This window comes from Hyla sarda, chromosome 4 (assembly GCF_029499605.1).
Source record: "Hyla sarda isolate aHylSar1 chromosome 4, aHylSar1.hap1, whole genome shotgun sequence".
In the NCBI taxonomy this organism is placed as follows: Eukaryota; Metazoa; Chordata; class Amphibia; order Anura; family Hylidae; genus Hyla; species Hyla sarda.
The window spans coordinates 221,083,243-221,102,881 of NC_079192.1; the positions used below are offsets into that span (position 1 = coordinate 221,083,243).

At 43.0% G+C, this 19,639-nt stretch overlaps 1 protein-coding gene across 2 annotated transcripts in view; it reads left to right on the plus strand.

Annotated features, from left to right (window-relative positions):
- The window catches only part of BCAP29 (B cell receptor associated protein 29), a 79,096-nt gene that overhangs the window by 33,796 nt on the left and 25,661 nt on the right, over positions 1 to 19,639 (plus strand). For both annotated transcript variants that reach the window (XM_056573626.1, XM_056573625.1), the window contains exons 5-6: positions 4,655 to 4,790; positions 7,021 to 7,132. In XM_056573626.1, the coding sequence (XP_056429601.1) occupies positions 4,655 to 4,790; positions 7,021 to 7,132 (248 nt within the window). The remainder of the gene's footprint in view (positions 1 to 4,654; positions 4,791 to 7,020; positions 7,133 to 19,639) is intronic.

A 19,639-nucleotide genomic window follows, 5' to 3' on the forward strand; every position in this document is an offset into this window, starting at 1 on the left:
CTTAGGAAAGATAAAGATTTGGCTGCTCTCCCTGCCCCATTAACCCAATCCCACTCCACCTGAGTTGTAGGAGAAGAGGGGGAGGTCTTATCTTCTGATGAAGAAGCTGAGGATTCAGGTACTGTATCTTGTATTACCCGTGAGGATACGGAGCAGCTTATAAAGACCATCCACATCACTATGAACTTAGAGGAAAGCAAATAGCCAGTGTCAGCAGAAGGTGCGCTCTGTGAGGGTCTAGGTCCTAAGGACAGATGCACTTTCAGTCTCCATAATAAGGTTAAAGCACTTATTGATAAGGAATGGAGCAAGCCAGACAAAAACTCTTACCTGACTAAGCACTTGAAAAGAAAGTACCCCTTTGAGGAAGAAGTCTCAAAAAATTGGGATAGGGCACCTCTTATTGACACGCCTGTGGTGAAGATTTCAAAAAAAAAAAAATTTGCTTTACCTTTTTGAAGACCTGGGTTCTCTTCCCTACCCCATGGATAGAAAGGCTGACCTATTTAATAAAAAAAAAAAACTGGGAGGTCGCAGCAGGTTCCCTTAAGGCTTCGGTAGCCTCAGTGTGTGTGGCTCTGTCCCTTAGTCTGGCTAGCTCATCTTAAATCCCATATTGAAAATAAAACTTCTAGGCAGGAAATTTTAGAATCCTTTCCTGTGGTTTCCAAAGCTGCTGACTTCCTAGCAGATTCTACTGTGGATGTTGTTAAATCCTCTGCTAGGGCCGCAGCACTATCAAGCTCAGCTAGGAAGGCCATCTGGCTTAGGTCCTGGAAGGGGGATGTCACATCTAAATCAAAACTCTGTGCTATTCCTTGTGCGGGTGATCTACTCTTTGGGCCTCCTTTAGATGATATCCTCCTTAAGGCCTCTGATAAAAAAGGTTTTCCTGTCCCTCCTAAACAGTCTGAATCATCCTTTAAGGGTAGGAGCAGAGGTAGACGTTCCTTTCAGGGAAACCAAAATAAAACATTCTGAGTATCAGGGAGAGGTAAAGGTTTACTTTTTAATCCCAATAGAGACTCCCGCTTCAAGGATTCCCAACAATGACACCTTCACTCCAGTAGGGGGACACCTTTCCAGATTTGTGGAAGCTTGGGGATCTATTTCCACTAGCGCATGGATTCTAAATACCATCTATTTGGGACTCCTTCTGGAGTTAAATTCTATTCCCCCAGACAGGTATCTCCCTACTGGAGTGATGGCCGATTCACTGAAGCAATTGGCAATGTGTTTAGAGGTCAAGTCCCTCTTGAGAAAGAAGGTTCTTGTCCCAGTTCCCCTATCTGAAGAGAAGCAGGGTTTCTACTCTCCTCTTTTTCTAGTGAAAAAACTCTTGAGTGCATTCAGGGTAATAATCAATCTCAAGACCCTGAACAAGTTTCTATCTTACAAGAAGTTCTGCATGGAATCCATCAGATCAACTATCAATCTATTCCTCATAATTCTATATCTAGATGATTTTCTTATTGTGTCCAGTTCGGAAGATCTGCTTATCCAACAGATTCAGGCAGTACATTCAATCCTCGAATTCCTAGGTTGGAACCTGAACCTGAAAAAAATCTTGTCTAGTTCCATCAAGGACCTGTCAGTTTTTGGGGATATCTCTGAACTCATCTTCCCAGATTTCAACCCTGCCTTCAGCGAAACAACTACTTCTTCAAGAGAAGGTACAACATCTCTTTCTAACCCAGACCCCTTCCTTCAGGGAGGCTATGTCGGTCCTGGGCTTAATGACAACTGCAATTCCAGTAGTGAGTTGGGCCCAGTTCAGGTCAAGAGAAATTCAGTTAGACATCCTCTCCAAGTGGAATGGGGAAAAATCCTCCTTGGACCTTCCTGTCCTCTAAAGCGAGACTCTCCCTCAGGTGGTGGCTGATTCCACAAAATATATCCAAAGGAGTTCCTTTGTTTCCCACCTCAGTGGTGAGAATCACAACAGATGCCAGTTCATGGGACCAGGGAGCACATGAGATCCACATCTGGTTTCTTCCTCCTCAAACTACAAAGAGCTCTCAACGGTCTATCAGGTGCTCCTTTGCTTGTCTCATCAGGTGATGAAGGAGGGACAAGATCCAAACACCTCATGGTCCTGACATCTCAGATCTTTCTCTAGGCAGAGCCCCGTTTGTCATCTATACAGGCAGTATACCTGAAGCGCAAGGAGAACACCATATCTGATTTTCTCAGCAGGAACAAAATGAGCCAGTCAGAGTGTTCGCTGAATCCAGAAGTCTTCCATATGATAAGTCGCAGATTTGGAGTCTTCTCGGTGGATCTGTTTGCTTCAAAACTAAACAAAAAGCTTCCCAGTTTCTATTCCCTAAATACTCTGGCTCATCCGTCTGCAGTGGACACTTTGTCTCAGTCATGGACAAGGGGAGTAGGGTACGCCTTTCCCCCATTTCGCCTAATCCCAGCAGTCCTAAGAAAAATTCAAAAGGATCATACTCAAGTTTTACTCATAGCTCCTTTCTGGCCCAGAAGACCCTGGTTTATCCTTCTAAGGACTCTGTCAGCATGCCAACCATAGATTCTTCCAGACAGAAAAGATCTTCTCTTGCAGGGCCCAGTTCTGTATCCTCCATCCCCTCATCTGCATCTCATGGCTTGGATGCTGAAAGATTAATCCTTAAGAGAAGGGGCTTCACTGATGGGGTTATTAGTACCTTACTTGCAAGTAGGAAGGAGGTGACTTAAAAAATTTACCTTAGAACTTTTCTTAACTTTGCAGGTGATGGAGTAGATCCTCTAGGGGAACCCAGTGTCCCTATTTTCCTAAATTTTAAGTTGACCGACCAGCCCTTTATTAAGAGGTTTCTGGTAGGGGCTTCCAGACTCCCGTCCTTCAGCTAAATCCTTAGTTCCTCCATGGGATCTCACTTTAGTTATAGATGACCTCTCCATTTGAACCCCTAGAGTCTGTCTCTATTATAATATTAACAATCAGACTAGCTTTTCTCCTGGCCATCACCACACCGAGAAGGGTGGAGGAATTCGGCCTTTCCTCCTTATACCAAAATTCTCGATGATCGAGTAATAATGAGAACTTTACCGCATTTCTTGCCTAAGGTGGTGTCTGATTTTCACCAAAAACAAGACATTATTATTCCTTCTTTCTGTGATAGGCCTTCTAATGATAGGGAAAAACTATCAACATCTTGGGTGGAAAAAGCTGATGTATTCATAGGCCAAATTCGTAGGGCAGCCACCTGGTCGTCTAGTCATATCTTCCTGAAGCACTACAGGTTGCACCTGGAACCAGTTGCCGATGTAAGTTTCGGTCGCAAGGTCCTTCAGGCTGCTGTCCCTTCCCCCCCCCCCCCCCCCCCAGTTGATTCTATTCTAGTCTTCTGGGGTGCTGTCATGGGTAATAGGGTAAATATGGATTACTTACCAGTAATGTGTTTTTCGGGAACCCATGACAGCACCCCTCGTATATCCCTCCCTTTTTTGTATGTATTTATATTGTATTTCCTCTGTGCATGTTGTTCTACCTCTTACTCTGTAGGAGTACTTTATAATTGAACTGAGGGTGGAGAGGAAGGAGGTCCAAATTTATCTCCAGGTTTCCTGTCCCAAGGTGGGAGGTCCTCTCCAGGGGTGCTGTCATGGGTTCTCGAAAAACAGATTACCGGTAAGTAATTCAATTTCTGTGCAGAGGGGGCAAGGTCATTTTCAGGCACCACGTAAACAGTAACTTCTTTCAAACAAGTATAGTTTTTACTAGGATCAAAACACAAAGAAATAAAAACCTCACCCTCTTTTTAATCCATATGTGATTTTATCTACAGGTGACAATGAGCAACGGTGGTGTTGTTCTCTTTATAAAGCGTTTGGTAGAAGTTACAGTTTTGAACAGTCCTCAAGCACCTCCTTAAAAAGCACATTTTGAACATACATACCCCTTTATTGCGCCTACACTGTAGGTTTACCACCTGATACCCATAAAGCAACCTTATCTGATACTTTCATGCGTGAAGTATGATTTTATTTTTAATTTTTTTTGTAATACACATTGTCAGACTACAGACAGACTTAAAAAAAAAATCAGCAAAATATCACATACTGTATATTGTAGACTGGAAAGGTTGTTTCAGCTTGAAGCTTTTTTTTCCCCTCTACCTGTCCACTGGTGGGACCTGCTCTGATTTGTCAGAAAGGGCAGCCACAGTCCCTTGTTTCCCCATAGCTGCAAGACTGCCAGGCTACCCTTTCCTTTTAAGCTTTGCCTAGCCATTGCCTGGTGGTTGGGGTAAACCTGTGACTGGGGTCCCACTTTCTGGCAATCTGTAGGGTTCCACTGATCTAGCATTTATATCCCATGCAGCCGATAGGCTTGAATATCCTTTTATTAACAGCTTAACTATTGCTGAACTTGCAGAATCCATGGCTGACTGTCATAGTCTTACTCTTGTACTAACAGTGGAGAGGAGAGAATCCTGATTGAGGCATAAAGGAGGTAAAACTAAGGGGAATTGTAAGTGTCATATGGATCATCTGTGTGCAGTATTTGCCTGTACCATTTCATGGGCAAAGAGCCCAGAGTCCAGTTAAAGATCTTAGGGCTGGCTGTTAGTATAGCCAAAGTGGCAATGTCCGTATGAGAAATGCTATTGATCCTACTCTTTTTTTTTTTTTTCCCCCACAGTGTTTTGAGAAGAGTAGCTAATTTGATAGTGCAGTTGGCATCAGAGACCGAATCATGTGATGCTCTAAAGGCACAAGTGGAAAAAAACAACGAAGCTGCAAAAAAGTATATGGAAGACAATGAACATCTGAAAAAGGTATAACTCTGACTGAGAAGAGGAAGTGCAATTGAGATGTAATGCATGTCTTCCTTGCATAACTGAACATATTGCAACATCTTGGTATGCCCATGCACCTAGAAAATTGCAATGTTGGTAATTTTTGTCAGTGTCTAAAAATATTATTGCTAGATACTAAACGAACAAATTGGTTCCTGGATTGTTTTTTGGCTAGCTTCTATAGCCTATAGTATTTTTTTGTCCATCCATGTTTTTTTTGAGTATCCTGAGTATGTTTCCAGTTCAGAACAAGGCTTGCCCCAGCAATTTTCTTCTAAAAGTCTCTTAACAGATTACTTAAGACCCTTCTAAGTGTTGCAGCTATATCTGTGTTCTGTCATTAAATGGTCACTCTCATTAAAAACATTTTTGTTATTGCACTCCTTATGGTATTTAAAAAATATTTCTATTATACTTTGTTTAACCCCTTAACGACCAAGGACGTATATTTACGTCCTTGGCCGGCTCCCGCGATATATATCGGGTCGTATCGGGTCGGTCACGGCATGTATCTGAAGCCGGGACCCGGGGCTAATAGTGCGCGGAAGCGATCGCGGTGCCGCGTGCTATTAACCCTTTAGATGCGGCGTTCAAAGTTGAACGCCGCGTCTAAAACGAAAGTGAAAGCTGCCCGGCTGCTCAGCGGCGCTGATCGGGACTACCGCAATGAAAATGCGGTGTCCCTATCAGCTGGGACACGAGCGGAGGTCCTCTTACCTGGCTCCGGCATGTCCCCTCGGCGATTGATTGCTCCAAGCCTGAGATGCAGGCTTGAACAATCGACCGCCGATAACGCTGATCATTGCAAAGCTATGGCTTTGCAGTGAACAGTGCTGGCAATCAGTGTGTGCAGTGTTATAGGTCCCTATGGGAGCTAGAACACTGCAAAAAAAAAAAAGTGTGATTTAACCCTTTCCTTAATAAAAGTTCAAATCACCCCCCTTTTCCCATAAATAAAACACCATTTTAATAAAAATAAATATAAACATGTGGTATCTCCGCGTGCGTAAATGCCCACACTATAAAAATATATAATTAATTAAACCGCACGGTCAATGGCGTACGCGCAAAAAAAAATTCCAAAGTCCAAAATAACGTCTTTTTGGGCGCTTTTTATATCATGAAAAAAATTTATAAAAAGCGATCAAAAAGTCCCATCAATACAAAAATGGTACCACTAAAAACGTCAGATCACGGTGCAAAAAATGAGCCCCATACTCAGAAAAATAAAAGTATAGGGGTCAGAAGATGACTATTTTTAACATATAAATTTCCGTGCATGTAGTTATGATTTTTTTCCAGAAGTACGACAAAATCAAACCTATATAAGTAGGGCATCATTTTAATTGTATGGACCTACAGAATAAAGAGAAGGTGTCATTTTTACCGAAAAATGTACTGCGTAGAAACGCAGTTTTTTCTTCAATTTCGCAGCACAATGATTTTTTTTTCCGTTTCACCGTAGATTTTTGGGTAAAATGGCTGATGTCACTGCAAAGTAGAATTGGTGGCGCAAAAAATAAGCCATCATATGGATTTTTAGGTGCAAAATTTAAAGGGTTAGGATTTTTAAAAGGTGAGGAGGAAAAAACGAAAGTGCAAAAACCGAAAAACCCTCAGTCATTAAGGGGTTAAAAAAATGACGTTTTCTATGTTTTCTTTGTGCTTAAAAAAGCTCAAGAGCACATTTTCCCCCATCTCATGCACAGACTTTGGACCGAAGTCCAAACACAGGAAGTGCAGCCTGGAGTGCTGAGGGGCGTGTGTCCAGCCTCATCCAATCATAGCTCCTCTCACACTTAACTGCTGTATGCTGTTGGTTGGACACACACCCCTCAGCACTCCAGGCTGCACTTCCTGTGTTTGGGCTTCGGTCCAAAGTCTGTGGATGAGATGGGGCGGAAGATGTGCTCTTAGGCTTTTTTAAGCACAAATAAAACATAGAAAACTTCATTTTTTTTAAACCAAGTATATTAGAAATATTTTTTGTTTACCATAAGGAGTGCAATAGCAAAAACTAATTTTAATGAGAATGCTGCTGGGGGAGTTTATGCATATTTATTAGGGGGGCCTTCTTAATGTAGGGGCAAAAAGTAAACAGCATTGTAATCAGTCATCCACACTATTACCCAGTACAAGGAATTTAATATTGGCCACTCTGCTGACAGATTCCCTTTAGTAAAAGTAAATACCATCTTTTATTTTGAAGGTTTTGGACTCAAGTAAAATCAGTGACAATGAACAGAAAATCAAAAGGGAAAATGAAAACTTGAAGAATGAAATTAGAAATGGTAAAGAAGAATTGCAAAGAATGGCAGAAGGTGGGTAATTTTTAGGTTTAATATATGTGATGACATACAGATGTGTTCTTTCTTACCCCTCTACTTGGCATATCCTAAAATTAAAATGAAATGCTATATTTGCCCTCCCCCCCCCCCCCCCCCCCCAGTGGTTATGGCGTAAATTGCAGACTCCTGATGGCTTTGCCTTCATGTCTCAATAAGGTATAACATTTTTATCATGAGATATTGGACTGCTTGATGAAATTCATGGAAAGTGAGGGTGGACACATCTGTTTTGTCTGCAGACCTTTTAGCAGTTTTTCAGGGTATAAAGTAAGGGCATGACTCTATAGGGCCCATGAAACTGAATCTTTACACACCTCTCATTAGGAGGTAGCCCTTAGAGGATCAGGTTGTCTGTCAACAGCCGGGACCCATGGCTAATGCTGGGCATCACCTATCAGGGTGATGTCTGGCATTAAGCCTTAAGATGTGAAACCAAAGTTGATTGCGACATCTAAAAGTTCCAAAAATTTACATTGCCGGTAGCTGATTGGGACCACTGTGGCGAAATCTCAGCTGATTGGGACCACCATGGCGAAATCTCAGGGTCCTGATCAGCTGAAAATAGGACATTCTGCCATTGCACCTTCACTAGCTAGAGACGGTCATCTCTCTCATGTCACATGCACTTTACTAGGTCTGGTATTTACCTTGATTTGCTAGCCATTAGGATAGTTGGATAGATGCATGTCAGTTGGTATGCTCATATTTGGATAGTGTGGAATTGATTTCATCTTGATGTTATTACTTTTGTGAACATTTTGTACTAACTGCATTATATATTTTAAACTGGTGTTACTCTCTATTCAGCAAATGTTGTGGCAGGATTGTCCTCTCCCTGAAGAGTGGGTCATTTACCCAGCAAGGGGTGGGTGTAGTAGGGTTACATTCCTCCATCCAGAATGCATGTTTTTTAATTGTTTTTAAATGTCTGTATACTCTCTTCTTTTTTGCATATTGAAATGAAGATGTTTTTTGTATGGCACATGAGACTGATTAAATAATTTATTGGTGTGCAGCATCATATAGTTGCTAGCTTTCTCTCTTTTTTTTCTGGATCAGCTGAAAATAGGGACACAGGTCACTTTCCATGCATTCTCCAAATGTGCAGGCAGCCTCAGCAACCTGTACAAGTGAAGTGCCAATGACCCGGATCAATGCTGTGCTATAGCATCGAACGAAAAATTGCAGGAAAAAGTCTCCTATGTGGAAAATGTCAGAAAATGTAAAAAAACATTTTTTTTATAAATGTGAATAAGCTTCTTACTTACCGTATTTTTCGCCATTTTAGGACGCACCGGCATATAAGACGCACCCAATTTTAAAGGTGCAAAATCTAGAAAAAAAGATTCTGAACCCAACAGTGGTCTTCAACCTGCGGACCTTCAGAAGTTGCAAACTACAACTCCCAGCGTGCTGGGAGTTGTAGTTTTGCAACATCTGGAGGTCCGCAGGTTGAAGACCACTGGGTATAGGAGGTAATACTCGCGTGTCCCTGCTGCTCCGGACCCGTCACCGCTGCCCTGAATGTCGCTCCATCGCTGTCGCCGCGTCCCCGTGGTGTCCCCGACGCTCCGGACGTCTTCTTCCCCGGGATCCACGCTCTCCATCGTCGTCATCACGTCGCTACGCACGCCGCTCCTATTGGATGACGGGACAGCGTGCGCGACGACGTGATGACGTCGAAGGAGAGCGCCGGCCATGCAAGGGATCCAGACATAGAGCAGACAACAAGGAGGCAGGTAAGGTCCCTTCCGGTGTCCTGTAAGCTGTTCGGGACGCCACGATTTTACCGTGGCGGTCCCGAACAGCCCGACTGAGCAGCCGGATTAGTGTCACTTTCACTTCAGATGTGGCGGTCAGCTTTGATCGCCCCGTCTGAAGGGTTAATACAGGGCTTCACCGTGATCAGTGATGTCCTGTATTAGCCGCGGGTCCCGGCCGTTGATGGCCGCAGGGACTGCCGCGATAGGTGTGTATTCGCCGTATAAGACATACCAACTCCCCTAAGAAAAAGTGCGTCTTATACGGCGAAAAATACGGATAAAAGCCTAAATCACCCCCTTTTTCCATTTTTAAAATAAAATAATGCAAAAACAAATAAACCTTAGGTATCGCCGCATGCAGAAATGTCCAAACTATTAAAAGGCAACATTACAGGAAATCAGTTATCGATGTCACCTGCACTAAGCTGTCAGTACAGATAGGTAGTGCAGATGACACTGATGATAACCATACTTACAGTGCCTTGCAAAAGTATTCACCCCCTTGACTTTTTTCATATTTTGGTTCCTTAACATGGATTGTTTGAGAATTTAGATCACTTAATTTACAGAACATACCCACAACTTTGAAGATGTTTGTTTATTTATTTATTGTGAAGCAAACAACAAATAGGACAAAATAACAGAAAAAGACAATAGCCCGATTTACTAAGAGTGTCGGGTTATTTTCTGAGTGTTATTTTTTTGCCAGACTATTTTTTCTCACACGTATCTATCAATGTTTCGCACATGTCGGGTAAATTCTGTTGCACGGGGAAAAAAAAGTCTTGCACAGTAAAAATAAGGCTTAAAGCAAATAAATAAAGCAAAGTAACTCTGCGCCAGGACGTACCTTTACATTCATGGTCGTTAATGGGTTAACAAACAATAAGTAAAAAAAAAAAAAAGGGAATGAAAGCCAAGATTGAAAAAAAAAAAAAAGAGAAAATCTCGAAAAACCCACACTTTTTAAGATTGCCCTCACTTTAAGGCAGTCGAGTTTTCAAGTTCAGTAATTCACTATTTTCTGGTGGGTTTTTAAATACAACTGTCGGGTTTTCAGGAAAATGTCAGGAACACACCCCTAATTATGCAAACCATGCCCCTTTAGTCAGGGTTAAAAAAAAATACTCTGAGTAATTGGAAAACCGTCGTGTTTTTACTAGTAAAATGTGTCACACACAGTGTCGCAGAGGACGTGCTACACATTGTGTCGCATAACCCGATAAAGAGAGTCTGGATCATGTTAGTAAATCAGGGCTATTGTGCATAACTATTCACCATCCTAAAGTCAATACTTTGTAGAGCCACCTTTTGTGGCAATCACAGCTCCAAGTCACTTTGGATAAGTCTCTATAAGCTTGCCACATCTTACCACTGGGATTTTTGCCCATTCCTCCTTTGCAAAACTGCTCCAGCTCCTTCAAGTTGGATGGTTTGTGCTTGTGAACAGCAATCTTTAAGTCTGACCACAGATTTTTGATTGGATTGAGATCTAGGCTTTAACTATTCCACCACATTGACTTGTTTCCCTTAACCCCTTATGGACAATGGACGTACTCCTATGCCCCCGTTTCTGAGTCCTTAAGGACCGAGGACGTATGAGTACGTCCTGTCCAATCCCAGCCCCCTGCCGCTAGCCGGAGGTGAGCCGGAGCCCGATACCTGCTGATATCGATCAGCAGGCATCGCGGCATATCACCCATGATGACCCCCCCAGCCCAGCGATCTGCGGCAGATTCCGGGTCAATCGGGTCTCCAGTGACCCGGAATTACTGGCTGATCAGGGCTGTCTCTGAAGGCCCCGAACAGCCATAGCCAGCAGGGGTGAGGTGGCACTGGTTTACCGGCCGACCAATCAGGGCACCTGCTTGTGGGTGTCGCTCCCGCAACCTGCTCTGCCCCTCTTCCGGAGGACGTGATCGGGTGCGGGAAGAGGACCCTGGCAGCTGGGGACCCCGATCCCCGGCGTCCCTGTTGGGATCGGGGCCCCAGGAGTGGCGGGAGTGGCGGCGAGGGACTGACCTGAAGGGGCGTGGATCAGCAGTTGGACGTGAGTGACAGCCTCCTTAGTTATGCAACAGCAGGAGGCGGACCTCCACAACTCCCAGCATTCCCTTATGGTTGCATAACTACAACTCCCAGCATGCCCGTTGGCTGTCAGTGACTGCTGAGAGCTGTAGTTTTGCAACAGCTGAAGGCACACTGGTTGTGAAACACTGAGTTAAGTAGCAAACCAGTGTGTCTCCAGCTGTTGCATAACTACAATCCCCAGCCAAAGTAGTATGCCTCCAGCTGTTGCATAACTACAAGTACCAGCATGCCCCTCCACTGTCCGTACATGCTGGGGGTTGTAGCTTTTGTAACAGCTGAAGGCACACTGGTTGCAAAACACTGAGTTTGTTACCAAACTCGGTGTTTCACAACCAGTATGCCTCCAGCTGTTGCAAAACTACAACTCCCAGCATGCACGGATTGACCGTACATGCTGGGAGTTGTAGTTTTGCAACAGCTGGATGCCCCCCCCAATGTGAATGTACAGGGTACACTCACATGGGCGGAGGTTGACAGTAAGTATCCGGCTGCAAGTTTGAGCTGCGGCAAATTTTCTGCCGCAGCTCATACTGCCAGCGAGAAACTACTGTGAACCCCCGCCCGTGCGACTGTACCCTAAAAACACTACACTACACTAACACATAATAAAATGAAAAGTAAAAAAACTACATATACACATACCCCTACACAGCCCCCCTTCCCTCCCAAATAAAAAGGACAAACGTCTGGTACGCCACTGTTTCCAAAACAGAGCCTCCAGCTGTTGCAAAACAACTACTCCCAGTATTGCCAGATAGCCACTGACTGTCCAGGCATGCTGGGAATTTTACAACAGCTGGAGGCACCCTGTTTGGGAATCACTGGCGTAGAATACCCCTATGTCCATGCCTATGCAAGTCCCTAATTTAGGCCTCAAATGCGCATGCCGCTCTTTCGCTTTGGAGCCCTGTCGAATTTCAAGGCAACAGTTTAGGGTCACATATGGGGTATCGCCGTACTCGGGAGAAATTGTGTTACAAATTTTGGGGGGTATTTTCTGCTATTACCCTTTTTAAAAATGTTAAATTTTTGGGAAACCAAGCATTTTAGGTAAAAAAAATTACTATTATTTTTTTTACATATGAAAAAGTCGTGAAACACCTGTGGGGTATTAAGGTTCACATTACCCCTTGTTACATTCCCCAAGGGGTCTAGTTTCCAAAATGGTATGCCATGTGTTTTTTTTTTTTTGCTGTTCTGGCACCATAGGGGCTTCCTAAATGCGGCATGCCCCCAGAGCAAAATTTGCTTTCAAAAAGCCAAATGTGACTCCTTCTCTTCTGAGACCTGTAGTGCGCCAGCAGAGCACTTTTTTCACCCCCATATGGGGTGTTTTCTGAATCGGGAGAAATTGGGCTTCAAATTTTGGGGGGTATTTTCTGCTATTACCCTTTTTAAAAATGTAAAATTTTTGGGAAACCAAGCATTTTAGGTAAAAAATTATTATTTTTTTTTACATATGCAAAAGTCGTGAAACACCTGTGGGGTATTACTTTACCCCTTGTTATGTTCCCTGAGGGGTCTAGTTTACAAAATGGTATGCCATGTGGCTTTCTTTTGCTGTTCTGGCACCATAGGGGCTTCCTAAAGGTGACATGCCCCCCAAAAACCATTTGTCGCTCCTTCCCTTCTGAGCCCTCTACTGCGCCCGCTGAACAATTAACATAGACATATGAGGTATGTGCTTACTCGAGAGAAATTGGGTTTCAAATAAAAGTAAACATTTTCTCCTTTTTTTCCCCTTGTAAAAATTCAAAAATTGGGTCTACAAGAACATGCGAGTGTAAACAATTAAGATTTTGAATTTTCTCCTTCACTTTGCTGCTATTCCTGTGAAACACCTAAAGGGTTAAAACACTTACTGAATGTCATTTTGAATACTTTGGTGGGTGTGGTTTTTATAATGGGGTCTTTTATGGGGTATTTCTAATATGAAGACCCTTCAAATCCACTTCAAAACTAACCTGGTCCCTGAAAAATAGTGAGTTTGAAAATTTTGTGAAAAATGTAAAAATTGCTGCTGATCTTTGAAGCCCTCTGGTGTCTTCCACAAAACATTGAATTTAAGGCTGTATATGACCAAAATACAAAAAAGTCAAGGGGGTGAATACTTTTGCTAGGCACTTTACCTGTCCCTGCTCCTTGCTCCGGTTCTCCTGTTATCTTCCTTCGCAACTTCTGTTCCAAGGCGGACTTGGAGCATGGGCGGAGCTTCCCAACATCACCGCTGCTGTTTGCTAGCTGCAGGACCCAGCAGACAAGCAGCAGCGGTGATGCCAGGAAGCTTCGACCATGCTTCATGGTGGCCCCTGGGATGGAAGAAAGATAGCGAGAGAAGGGGAGCAGGGAATGGGGACAGGTAAGTATGGTTATCTCACTCCTGAGACTGGGGAAGTGGGCAGCATTGCACTCAGCTCCCTGGCCAGCCAAGAGATCTGTACATTTCTCTGCATACATTGTTTTAATGGGACTTTATTGATTTTTGGTCGCTTTTTATAAATTTTTCTGCTATGTGAAGTGACCAAAAATCAGCAATTCTGGCCTTTGGTACTTTTTTTCTTTTTTTTTTTAGTTTAGACAATTCACCGTATAGTTTCATTAACCACTTAAGGACCTAGGGCGTATGGATACGCCTTGACGTCCTGGTACTTAAGGACCCAGGGCGTATCCATATCGATCAGCAGGCACCCCGCGCAAATGCCCATGTCGGCGATCGGTGCAAATCGCAAGCGAATTCACACTTGCGATTTGCGCCTATTCCGGGTCATACGGGTCTATGGTGACCCGGTATTATAAGGGGGATCGCGGTTGTCTAAGACGCCTACGATCCCCCTGATGGGATAGGAGTCAGGTGGCAGGGGTGCCACCCCTCCTATCCCTGCTATTGGTGGTCTAGATGCGACCACCAATAGCAGATCGGGGGCGGGGGGGGGGGGGTTAACTTTCATTTTCCACGTCCTGCCCACCCACAATAGGCATGGCAGAACGGGGAAACGAAGGGGACCGAACGCCGAAGTCCACTTACCCATCCGGAGGTGGCGTGTGACGGTGATCGGCGGGCGGCGATGACGTGCGGCAGAAGAGGACTGCTCCCTGGATCCTATGGAAGCCAGTAAGTTGATCTAGAGGGCTACAGTCTGAGACCACTGTAAAGTGGTCTCTAAACTCTAGGCCTCCAGATATTGCAAAACTATAACTCCCAGCATGTACTGATCACTGAGGGCATGCTGGGAGTTGTAGTTGCGTACCTCCAGCTGTTGCATAATCTCCCAGCATGCCCTCGGTGATCAGTACATGCTGGGAGTTATAGTTTTGCAACAGCTGGAGGCACGCTGGTTGGAAAATACTGAGTTAGGTAACAGAACCTAACTGAAGGTTTTCCAACCAGTGTGCCTCCAGCTGTTGCAAAAGTAAAACTCCCAGCATGCATGGTCTGTCAGTAATGCTGGGAGTTGTAGTTTTGAAACAGCTGGAGGTTTCATTCACACGGACAGGTTTACAGTAAATCTCCTGCTCCAAGTTTGGGCTGCAGCAAATTTTTCGCCGCAGAGCAAACTCCTAGCGGGAAACTCACTGTAACACGCCAGTGCGAATGTACCCTAAAAACACTACACTAACACATAAAAAACGTAAAGGGTAAAACACTACATAAACACCCCCTTACACTTACCCCCCCCCCCCCCCCCCAATAAAAATGAAAAATATCTTGTACGGCAGTCCTCAAATGCGCATGACGCTCTCTCACCCTGGCATATTTCAATGAAACAGTTTAGGGCCACATATGGGGTATTTCCGTACTCGGGAGAAATTGCACTACAAATTTTGGGGGGCTTTTTCTCCTTTTACCCCTTATGAAAAGGAAAAGTTGGGGGCTACACCAGCCTGTTGGTGTAAAAAAATAAACATTTTTACACTAATATGGTGGTGTTACCCCATCCTTTTTATCTTCACAAGCGGTAAAAGGAAAAAAAAGACCCCCAAAATTTGTAATGCAATTTCTCCTGAGTACGGAAATATCCCATATGTGGGTGTACAATGCTCTGCGGGCGCACAACAAGGCTCCGGAGAGAGAGCGCACTATGTACATTTGAGGCCTAAATTGGGGATTTGCACAGGGGTGGCTGATTTTACAGCGGTTCTGACATAAACGCAAAAAAATAAATACCCACATGTGACCCCATTTTGGAAACTACACCCCTCACGGAACATGACAAGGGGTATAGTGAACCTTAACACCCCACAGGTGTTTGACGAATTTTCATTAAAGTTGGATGGGAAAATGAAAAAAAAAAATGTTTTTCACTAAAATGCTGGTGTTACCCTAAATTTTTCATTTTCACAAGGGAAAATAGGAAAAAATCCCCCCCAAAATTTATAACCCCATTTCTTCTGAGTAAGAACATACACCATATGTGAATGTAAAGTGCTCTGCGGGTGCACTACAATGCTCAGAACAGAAGGAGCGTCATTGGGATTCTGAAGAGAAAATTTGTCCGCAATTGAAGGCCACATGTGTTTACAAAGCCCCCATAGTACCAGAACAATGGACCCCCCACATGTGACCCCATTTTGGAAACTACACCCCTCATGTAATGTAATAAGGGGTACAGTGAGCATTTACACCTCACAGGTGTCTGACAGATTTTTGGAACAGTGGTCCGTGAAAATGAAAAATTTAATTTTTCATTTGCACAGCCCACTGTTCCAAAGATCTGTCAAATGCCAGTGGGGTGTAAATACTCACTGCACCCCTTATTAAATTCTGCGAGGGGTGTAGTTTCCAAAATGGGGTCACATGTGGGGTGGTCCACTGTTCTGGCACCACGGGAGGCTTTGTAAATGCACACCACATGGCCCCTGACTTCCATTCCAAACAAATTCTCTTTCCAAAAGCTCAATGGCGCTCCTCCTCTTCTGAGCATTGTAGTTCGCCAGCAGAGCACTTGACGTCCACACATGGTGTATTTCCATACTCAGAAGAAATGGGGTTACAAATTTTGGGGGTCATTTTCTCCTATTACCCCTTGTAAAAAGGTAAAATTTAGGGAAAAAACAGCATTTAAGTAAAAAAAAAAAAAAAAAAAAAAAAAAAAAAAAAAATTTTCATTTATACATCCAACTTTAACAAAAAGTCGTCAAACACCTGTGGGTAGTTAAGGCTCACTGTACCCTGGTTACGTTCCTTAAGGGGTGTAGTTTCCAAAATGGTATGCCATGTGGGAATTTTTTGCTGTTCTGGCACCACAGGGGCTTCCCAAAAGCGACATGCCCCCCAAAGACCATTTCAGCAAAATTTGCTTTCAAAAAGCCAAATGTGACTCCTTCTCTTCTGAGCATTGTAGTTTGTCCGCAGAGCATTTTATGTCCTAACATGGGGTATTTCCATACTCAGAAGAGATGGGGTTACAAATTTTGGGGGGCATTTTTTCCCATTACCCTTTGTAAAAATGGTAAATTTTGGGGGAAAACTGCACTTTAGTGAAAAATTTTTTTTTTCCACTTACACATCCGATTTTAACGAAACGTTGTCATACACCTGTGGGGTTTAATGGCTCACTGGACCCCTTGTTACGTGTCTTGAGGGGTGTAGTTTCCAAAATGGTATGCCATGTGGGGTTTTCTGCTGTTCTGGCACCATAGGGGCTTCCTAAATGCGACATGCCCCCCAAAAACCATTTCAGCAAAATTCACTCTCCAAAATCCCATTTTCGCTCCTTTCCTTCTGAGCCCTCTACTGCACCCGCTGAACACTTGACATACACATATGAGGTATTTCCTTACTCGAGAGAAATTGGATTACAAATTTTGGGGGGCTTTTTCTCCTATTACCACTTGTAAAAATTCAAAAACTGGGTCTACAAGAACATGAGAGAATGAAGATTTTGAGTTTTCTCCTTCACTTTGCTGCTATTCCTGTGGAACACCTAAAGGGTTAACACACTTACTGAATGTCATTTTGGATACTTTGAGGGGTGCAGTTTTTATAATTGGGTCATTTATGAGGTTTTTCTAATAAGAAGGCCCTTCAAATCCACTTCAAAACTGAACTGGGCCATGAAAATTTCCGATTTTGAAAATTGTGAAAAATTGGAAAATTGCTGCTGAACTTTGAAGCCCTCTGGTGTCTTCCAAAAGTAAAAACATGTCAACTTTATGATGCAAACATAAAGTAGACATATTGTATATGTGAATCAGTATATATCATTTATTTGGAATATCCATTTTCCTTATAAGCAGAGAGCTTCAAAGTTTAAAAAAATGCTAAATTTTCAATTTTTTCATCAAATTTTGGAATTTTTCACCAAGAAATGATACAAGTATCGACAAAATTTTACCACTAACATAAAGTAGAATATGTCACGAAAAAAACGTCTCGGAATCAGAATGAAAGGTAAAAGCATCCCAGAGTTATTAATGCTTAAAGTGACAGTGGTCAGATGTTCAAAAAATGGCCAGGTCCTTAAGGTATATTTGGGCTGGGTCCTTAAGGGGTTAAAGGGAATCTGTCATCAGTGTCACCTTCACTACCTGTCTGTACTGACAGGATAGTGCAGGGGACACTAATGACAGATTCTCTTTAATGAAACTATACAGTGAATTGTCTAAACGTAAAAAAAAAAGAAATACCAAAGGCCAGAATTGCTGATTTTTGGTCACTTCACATAGCGGAAAAAAATTAATAAAAAGCGATCAAAAATTAAGAGTCCCATTAAAACAACAATCTATGCAAAGAAATGTACGGATCTCTCGGCTGGCCAGGGAGCGGAGTGCAATGCTGCCCACTTCCCCAGCTAATAACTCACAATTGCAGCGGGTCTTAGGGGTGAGACCCGGTGCGATCAACATGTCATTAGTTGTTTTTAATGACAATAATGCTTTACGGGGTTAAATGACCCCTTTAATTCAAAAATATACAAGATCAGACTTTGGAGCCCACTGGGCTTTCCCTTAGGCTTCAAGAGGCCAGCACAGTTCAGCCTCTTAATCAGTGACTTATTTCCTTCTGTGTGCGGGGCACCTCCTCTATCCCCCCCCCTCCCCCCTGATTAACATGGCAGTGACTAACTGGTGAGCGGGCTGTACTGTGCTGGGCTCTGTCAGCCGAGGGGGACAACTAGTGGGCTCCCAAGCCTAATCTTGCATATCTCTCAGCGCTAGAGGAGTCAATTAACTAATGGGAGTACGGATTCAAAAGCCCTATAAAGCCATGCTTTACCTTTATACCCTAAAAACCGGATGACAGGTTCACTTTGCCCACCTCATCCTTTTTCTGGGTTTATTCACACGTACAGTATCCTGCACATATTTGATGCGCATAATATGAAGGAAGTTGGAAGTTCTTTACTATATCAGTGATTTCTTGTGCAGAAATCCTATGTTACGTACAGCTGGGTTGTTCTGACTGAAGGATCTGCAGTACAGCTTTAGAATTGTGGCATTCCAACAGCCATAACACTTTTTTTTCCTTTTTCATTATTTTTTTTTTTTTATCTTTTGGGGGTGGATATGTATTGTTTAATACAATATATACCATATATCTAAGCACTTAAAGATGTTGGCTACTTCCTACCTAATTAAGGCTGAGCTGCAATACCAAAGACCACTGGTGGGCAAATGTGGCACTGTTTTTGGGGAAAAAAGCATATATTTTTCTAATCCTAGATAAGACAGGCCATTAGATTAGATCTAGAGGAGATTACATTATAGAGGAATTTGCTACCAGAAAGATTTAAGATATTTAGCAGTGGTTTATTCCCTGTTCCTTTCTTGAAATAACATGTATCACATTCTTTTATACTTGTAATATCGTAAAACACAATAAATGTAAAAAAAAAAAAAAAGTATAAAAACAAAAACACATCTTTGCTTGGCAGACCTGAGTGTACATGTTTGAGCAGGATTTTGGAGAAGCATGACTTCGTTAGTAGAACTTGAACAGTTTTGAAAGAAATAGCAGATCATATCAATCTCTCTGGCCTGTTCAACATAAAACCTATGGCAGAATCTGAAAAGGGAGCCTGCAATGCAGATGTGAACAAAACCTTGTCAAATTTAGATAAACTGCATACAAGTTTGTCTCTGCATACAAGAAAATACAGATGGGTATCTCTTCTGAATTGTGTTCCCAGTAGTAAGTAATAATTTATTCTTGTAAATATGTTGTTCAAAGTGTTAAGAGGAGATTCTCTTCCTGGTTTGGCAGCAGTACAGTATTTCATTCATGGGACTGTTCATTACTGTGCTGTACCTAGAATTTCAGTAATGTCACAAGTGAATATCCGGCGGACTGCAAACGCTTACTTGGCAGCAGTGATGACTACATAACAAAAAGGGAATTAATTCAGTGTCATCCTGCAAGAATCAGATTGCATGGTGTCTCACTGCATTTAGCCCACAGTTATAAAAATGAAAAACGTCTGGTACACCACTGTTTCCAAAATGGAGCCTCCAGCTGTTGCAAAACAACAACTCCCAGTATTGCTGGACAGCCGTTGACTGTCCAAGCATGCTGGGAGTTTTGCAACAGCTGGAGGCACCCTGTTTGGGAATCACTGGCGTAGAATACCCCTATGTCCACCCCTATGCAAATCCCTCATTTAGGCCTCAAATGCGCATGGCGCTCTCA